General features: G+C 40.0%; 1 protein-coding gene across 1 annotated transcript in view; it reads left to right on the forward strand.

Annotated features, from left to right (window-relative positions):
• DNM3 (dynamin 3) overlaps window positions 1–5768 on the forward strand; it is a 585714-nt gene extending 579946 nt beyond the window's left edge. Inside the window, exon 21 of the mRNA XM_057507881.1 lies at window positions 5567–5768. Within this exon, the coding sequence (XP_057363864.1) occupies window positions 5567–5603 (37 nt within the window). The 3' untranslated portion in view covers window positions 5604–5768. The remainder of the gene's footprint in view (window positions 1–5566) is intronic.
• The last annotated feature ends 2003 nt before the right edge of the window (window positions 5769–7771 follow it).

The raw sequence follows: 7771 nt of genomic DNA on the forward strand, positions 1-7771 counted from the left end.
CTTAAAAAGGAAAATTGGTCTACATAATCATTTTTCTCTATGGTATGTGTAAGAAAATAAAGTAGAGGGATACAGCAATATACTAAAAATAGTGGATTTTCCTGAGTGAATTTGCTAAAAATGCAGGAAAAAAGTTAGCACCTTGGAAGTATGTTATACATCCCCTTTTTCAGGCAAACTGCTTACATTTGGCAAACAATATAGCCATTTGAAATGGACAGTAATCTCCTTAACACTGAGAAGAAAGACTACGTAGGTCTCTGAACTGTGGAACTCAATAAAAGAAGGTACTATTTGAGACTCCAGCCATGTATTTGTATCATTTCCCCATGAGGACTGCTGGCTGTGAGCTCAGTTAATGTGCATGAAGCTAGGTGCAACAGTTCTTAATTCATAGATCACTCACTCCTTTGGTAAAAGCTCAAATGTGTCTTCTAGATAATCTTAAATCATCCTGTCTAGTTGGTCTGTTTAAAATTACGTGGTGCTCTGTATTGTGGAACTTCAAAAATATTTTGAAGCATATGTAGTATATGCATTGCTATTTGTATATATGTGAAGAATGTGTGAGAACAACAGGAGAGACTCACAGAAGAATCTCCCGTTTGTCCTAAGACCTGTTGATCCCAGTGTCTGGTGAGACTTCTCACTTCTGTGGTCTGGGATTTCACACATGGCTCAGCTCAAGGCACCCACTTCTTTTCCATTTTTACCCTTGAATTCTTTATACTTTGCTCATTATATAATGTTTTGAAAATTATGATAAAAATTCCTCTAACTTCTTGCATTGTCTGCTGCTGATTTGATAAAAATTACTCCCCCAACCAGAAATTCTATTACTTGATTTGTGTTTCATTCCATATATGCAGCCTTTGCTTCCATTTGCTTGTCTTGTTTCTTTTCTCTTGTTTTTCTGAATCAAATCCCCTTTCACTTTTTTTTTTTTTTTTTTTTGATGAAGAAGCAGTGTACAGAAGCAAACTGTTGTCCTCACTATTGATTCTTTAATTAATTTGAGCCAGAACACTTCGCTGTCTTCTTGGCACTTTCAGGATTTCCTAATGCTGATATGTGATGGACTCCATGACTGGAATTTTTGAAGCAAGTTCCTAAAGCCTGTATCATTCTTAAAGGTCACATGTACCTGTTGTGAAAATGTGAAACTGTATTTCTGAACCTGAAATAAATGACCACGTTTGAAGGACTTCCCCCTTCCTCATTCTTGTACATATTTGAGTCATGTCTATTCATATCAGTAAGATTTGAGACTTCTAAATGTTTATAACTCTTTTTTAATTGAATTGGCCCAGAATTACCAATGTGACGAATGATAGAATTTGGCATTACTGTCATTACTTTGGAGAAGGACAAGATTTTTAAAGGGAGTAAATTAGACAAATCAAAGGTGGAAGAGTGGGAGATGTTTGTATTCCTGATTTGGAGTCACTGTTGGGAGTAGGTTAAAGGACACAAACCTGCAACAGCTGGAGGATGTGGTATGACACTTTCTAAGAGGCATATGTAGTACGTGCATTGCTACTATTGAAAAGAAACTGTTTATGAAGAACCCTGGGAAGTAGAAGGAGGAAAAATCCTCTGCCCAAATGTTAGGCCCACAGAAGACATTTCTTAGAGGAAATAATTGAGCTCCTGATTCAATGGTTGGCCTCCATTGTTTACTCATTGAGCATTGAGGGGAGAAGATACCCCTTCCTATTTCCTCAATATTAAGAGAATAGAAAAGTGTTCAGTAGTTACACATCCCTGTCCTGAGTTTCCAGGGAATAGAGAAAGACTCTTATGTTCCAAGAGTTTTGATGAGAGGTCCCTTATCCACATGCACAGTCCCAGACTGGGCCATCGAAGAGCAGAAGACAAGAAGGGGATAGGAGGAGAGAAATGTGTTTAGGATATGCTCACTGTGAAAAGAAGAATTGGAAAGATTATTGTGTTAATCCATGCTTTCCTATTATAACTTCTTTCTTATATCTATACATTTGCCATGAGTGTAGCCATCAGTGCTTTCAAAGGAAGTTTCTGGAGGAGAGGGTCAGGGTGAGAAACATGCCGTGCACTTTGTGTGTGTGTGTGTGTGTGTGTGTTTACTGCATGATTTCTACATTCAGAATAGTTTCTAGTGGGAATTAACCAAACCAAAAGGCTTTACTATAACTTTTTGACAATTTTACATTTGTATTTTTAAAGTAGTTTTGGCACCAGGGTAAATCTGCTCGATTCGTTTTCAAGATTCTTTGGGGTGTTTTTGCTGCAATCTTTAAATTTCAAACTAAGAGACTTATCTGGTACTTCAGTTAGATGGGTGTCATACTCTACTGTCTAGTACTTCAGCATAGCCCTGGAATTGCCCCTTTGAAGACCATTTGTTGGTGTTCTTGCACACTGTGGCAGCCTAATAGTTAGAATACATGCAAGAGATGTTAACTAAGACTACAGCCTTAATTCAGAGTTTCCCAAAGTCCATTCTATGAGATTTTAATAAGTTTTACAACCATATGCACCAAGAGGATCTTGATTAAATATACTTGGAAAATGATTACTAGAAATTAAATGTTTCTTTGCTGGAAAACTTTATAGTCACTGTGATATCAGATTGCATTGTGCATCTCTAAGCAGATTAGTGTCTACATGTTTCTCAGACATATTTGACCATCAGTGCTGTGTTCATAGAGCCTCCACAGGATGAGTATTCAGAGGTGCTTGCCTTAGGAAACACTGCCTCAGTGGCTTTGGGCCAGAGGGAAAGGCACTGAATGACATTATCCCAGTGCAGACTGTCACCAACAGAAAGTCGGGGGCTAAAATCAAATGTAACAGTTACCAGAGCCCCCAACCGAGGAAGATCCTTCTGGAGCTCTTGTGCTTGGTCACAGTCTGAGTCCCGGGGCAGGAGGTCACACAGGAACACAAGGCGTGAAAGTAGGTTAGAGATGTACATGATGTGAGTCTTAGTGAGCCTTGTGGAGGGCACAGATAATTTCCAATATTACCTTTTCTCCCTCTCCAAAAAAGAGAGCCTTTAAATAAATTGCATTACTGTCATCATTATCTTCTCATAAAGGAAAGAATCCAGGTTGATTTACAGTTAAGGACCATCAGAGAAGAACTGAGGAGAATGCCTGTTCTTACGGCCTCTCACCTGTCATTTTCCCAAGCCCGCAGGCCCTCCTCATTGCTCTGGGGTACTAAGTCATCTAACGATGGTCAAAGAAAGCAAGCAGAGAATGTCTTGTGATATTTTAACAGAAAAGAAAAAAAGTTGTAAGGAAGACCTTCCCAGGGATCTTGCCAGAGGAATGTCACTGTAAGAACAGAGTGCCTCCTGAGGCAGATCCACAAAAATGTGGGTAATTCATCATTCTTATCAATAATTGAGTCTGTTCTATGTGACTTATGCCCGTGTTCCATATGTGGCTTTGTTCCCATTTTGATCAAACAATTCCCTGAAGATATTTTTCAGAAAGCTTGAAAAGGCATGACTTGAAATTATAATCTTGATTAGGTAGATTTGCCTGAATGGTGAATACTAGTATGCTGAGCTTTAAGATTCGTTAGCCGCTCAGTGTTCCAAACCTCTCAGTACTTCAGCTTTTGTACTGGGAGCAGCAGCGGTATGAGGTCCCTTTGTAGTTCTTCATATCAAAAGCCCAAATATTTGCAGCACTCTCCTTCAAGCACTTCAGCATCATGTGGAGGAAGGTCTAGAGAAGAAATAGAAAAAACCTGAACTGCCAAGACGCATGATGGAATTAACGCTGAGCCACTGCATTGGGTCATCATCAGTGATGCTTCCTTGGCAACAAGGGAAAATCAGATCCAGGATAAGTGAAGAACAGAAAGGGACTGTCTGGGGTGATAAATGTCACTCTGATGTTTGAAGCAAGCAGTCTTGCCGCTGGTGAAGTGCATTCTGGGTCTGTGGATTAGCACATCAGACTAGCTCACACAGGGCAGTGCTTGGTGTGTGCTAACAGAGTGTCCCTTCAGTGCTGTGGACTCGCCGTTCAGCTTACTGGCCCACCTCCCCACCCTGCCGAGGTAATTAAAGTGTTCTAAAGGTCCTTCCGAGCTCAAAAAGTCGTTTCTGTTTGCTGGGCAGGTGATAAATCTCATTGAGCCTGACAGAAATTTAATTATGCTTTCCTCATGAAAACACAGGGTTACCCACTACCTGGATCTGTAAAGCTAAAGGCTTGCAGACCCCCCGCAGTTGGAAGGTCACCAGTAGCAAGTTCTTCATCATTTAAATGGATAGGGGGGCCTCCTGAGTGTTACCAGCTTAAATTGGACCAAAGAAAAATTGGTCTTGGACTTGGAGGAAAGTAAGATCATTTTTTACCACTGCTCAGAAACAGCCTGGTCAGTTGCTCCAGTAACACCTCATGGAAGATTAAAAGAAGCCTGTTTTCATTTTTGTTCTTGTTTTGTTTTCTGTAGACTTCATTGCTCCACTCACTGAAGCATTACCTGAATCAGATGGAAGTGAGCGTGTTGTGGACACCTGGATGAGTAGTCAGAGAGAAGTCCCACAGAGAGTGGAGTGCTGAGCTAACCTCACGGTTCTGTGGTTGGCCGTAATGTTGAGCTCATTACCAATTCGGTTAGAAAGAGGAAATTAAAGTGTAGACACTGCTGGAAAGCAGTGGGGAAGCTCCATTGGCCTGCTGCTGGCCTGCTTCAGGCTGGTGGTTGCCCTGTAGAGATTGCTGTGTCTTCCCAAGCAGCCCATCATCCAGGAAGGCTGATGTCAACTCTGGCCCCTTATTCCATGACCCATGGGTCTTGCAAGGTGCAAGCTGGGCTAGGGACATGGAGAAAGATCTAACAAACCGAATCTCACTCACGCTGGACCCAGTAAATCAGAACTTCCTTGGCACCCAACTCCAAGATAGAGGGAAGTGCTGTAAAACCCTGGGCTCACCATGGACAAGAGCGAGCCTTGTGGTTTCCTGGGCCCTGGAAAGGCTATCGAGATAGTTACCTGGACCAAATTCTTACTTGCAAACCCTTTCCTCAAGATGGACCCTTGACATTTTCTGCATTGTGATTATATTGCTTTTGTTCTCTTGACACTTTCTAATTTCCCTCATCTTGAAGTATTTCACCCATCATATTTCTGTATCAATTCCCTCTCCCCCATGGAGACTTCACATTTATTGAAATCTTTAGAAAGAATGGAATGTCACAAAGTCAGGGTTGGGAAACACTCAGCTTATAAAGGTGTTTGGGTCCAGCACTACTCCCAGTTCTGAATATGATTGCATGGATCTGTCATTCCATGGTACAAAATAATACACCTTTGGAGCAGCCTCAGCTGGCTCATACATAGCACACTGCTGACAGCCAGGAAAAGCCTGGGAACTGCTAACTGGGCTACGTGTCCTTTCACTTCCCCTGCATGCCTGCATGTTTTTTGTCTGACTTGAACTTGACTTTTGTGGTATATTTTTGCATGCTCTTATTTGGATTTGTTTTATAATTGAAATATTTTCTTCTGCTGCATCTGTGTGTTTCTTTTTGTTATTTTGTTTTGTTTTGTTTTCACTAGGCGACCCCCTCCTGCAGTTCCAGGACGGCCATCCTAACCCCACCACTCATCTCCTTTTGTGTCCAACAACATGTCTATCCATGGTATTTAAAAGCCTTTCGTTTGCACTACATGTCATATGTACATAAAAACTTTTATTTTTGACCCATGTCTATAATAAAAACAAAGTTTATTCTATATAAAAAATGAAATGTGTTCTGTTTCTTTTTCTAAAGAAGACCCAAATTAAAATGAGTGTTTACGCTAAAACCAGGTACAGTGAAAAATACACAACTCGATCTTTTAAAGAGTTTTAATTGAATAAGATTGATTTTATATTCTTAAAGTATTACAGTTTAAGGTACTATTTGGTGGAATATAATGATCTATCTTCTGTTGAAACGTCTGTGTAATAGAAGTGTGAAAAGATGAAATAAAAATTCTGGGGAGCTAGAAAAGTCAAAGAAGACAATAATTTCAACCTGCCTCCAGGAATCCCATTAATAATTACTATTGCACCAAAACTTTTTTTTCCTGATTTTATTATTTTTCTAAACACTCTTGTAGGAGATAAAATATGGAAGATCGTGGAAGTAACTGTAGGTCTGAAACACATAAACCTCACACATTGTCTGGCAAATCCAGCGGGGAAACACCATTCAGAACAGACGTGCAGCAGGGCACAAGGAAGTGCCGCCACCTTGAGAAGAAAGATTCTTAATGATGTCAACAAAGTATGGGAAGAAAGGAGTTTATGAGTTTGAGGGAGAAGAGAACGTTTTTAAACCTTAATCCTCAAGTGGTAATTCCGGCACTGAAATTTTGAGCTATCATTTTTTTTTAAATCCCGAAGATTTATCCAAATAAAATGTTTGATTAAGGTATAATAGTACATCCTGCAAAATATGTGATCTGAAGCCTTCCCAAAGGCTGGAATTTAATTTAGAATTTTCTTTTTGAAGATATACATGGTCTAGATTAGAATTTAAAAGTATCTCCAATTGGATGATACAATTTCTGAAGGTACCGCTCTTTAGCATATTAAGACAGAAAACTCTAGGACTGGAAAGTAAAAAATTCTTCTTCAGGCATCGGTTTCTTATTTACTTGGTGTCTAATCTAACCAAGCCCTGGCAAAGAGCAGCAACAGGGAAGATTTGGGCAGGAACCTCCAGTTCAAAAATGGACACTCCTCACCAATGAGGCTCTTTTCTTTGGACAATAAAAATCTGTTCAAAGTGTAATGCTTTCAAAAATGAAAACGCGTTTCTCAGGTTAAAATTTTCATTATGGCATGGTCCATCAATTTTTACCTGTATCCCAGGTTGGTGATTGCCAGTTGGCAGCAAACGGTAACTAAGAAAATGGGAAGGTGCCAAAGCAGGTGGTAACTGCAGCACACGCAGAGCTGAGGCGAGCGAGTTGGTGCAGAATAACACTCAGTGCGCCTTTCCCCCTTCCTCCATCTCCAGTCCAGGACTTAGATTTTTCACTCAGTATTCTTATCAGAGAGCATTCTCACCCAATAGCATTCTCATCCTAGCAGACACTATGGTCCTGGATGACTTCATACCACCCCTCCAAACAAAAACAGGCCATCAATGGGAAGGTTTCCACTAGTTCATCTTATTTAGGTGTTTGAGACTTTCCCACTTTGTCATAAACATGAACTTATTTTTATATATAGTGGTACCTAGTTTCGATGTTTAAAACTTAAACTGACCTGACGAACAACGATAAAGGAAAACTCAAGTTGTGGCAGAATGAAACAATTTCCTGGCAGCCTCACTAGCTCTCAGCAAAGAAGTGTGATCCCTTCCACATTTGGCAGCTGAGAAAACAAGGGGCAAAGCAAGGGGAAATGGCCTGGAGTAACATTAACCTATACTATGGTTTGTTCATACTTATTTACTGTTCATGGTGTTTCTGTGTTTCATCATACACTTTTCTGAACTCTCCCTGTCCCCACTGCACCCTTAATATTTGATAGACAATTGAAAAAATTACAGCACTCTTCAGAGCTGATCATAACTCAGGATCATCAGGAGGAACAAACTATTATACCTTTAGTAAACATAGTATTTTTAAAATAGTATCCCTTTGTTTATGCAGTTAACACTTCTTGAATTCATGATAGTGTCCTCTCATGTGGTCTGGAAATACCAGAAAAAGTAACGGGACAAAATTAGCCTACAAAACAGCTAAAGAAGCAATCACAGTATAATG

Source organism: Manis pentadactyla, chromosome 9 (genome assembly GCF_030020395.1).
Source record: "Manis pentadactyla isolate mManPen7 chromosome 9, mManPen7.hap1, whole genome shotgun sequence".
NCBI lineage: Eukaryota > Metazoa > Chordata > Mammalia > Pholidota > Manidae > Manis > Manis pentadactyla.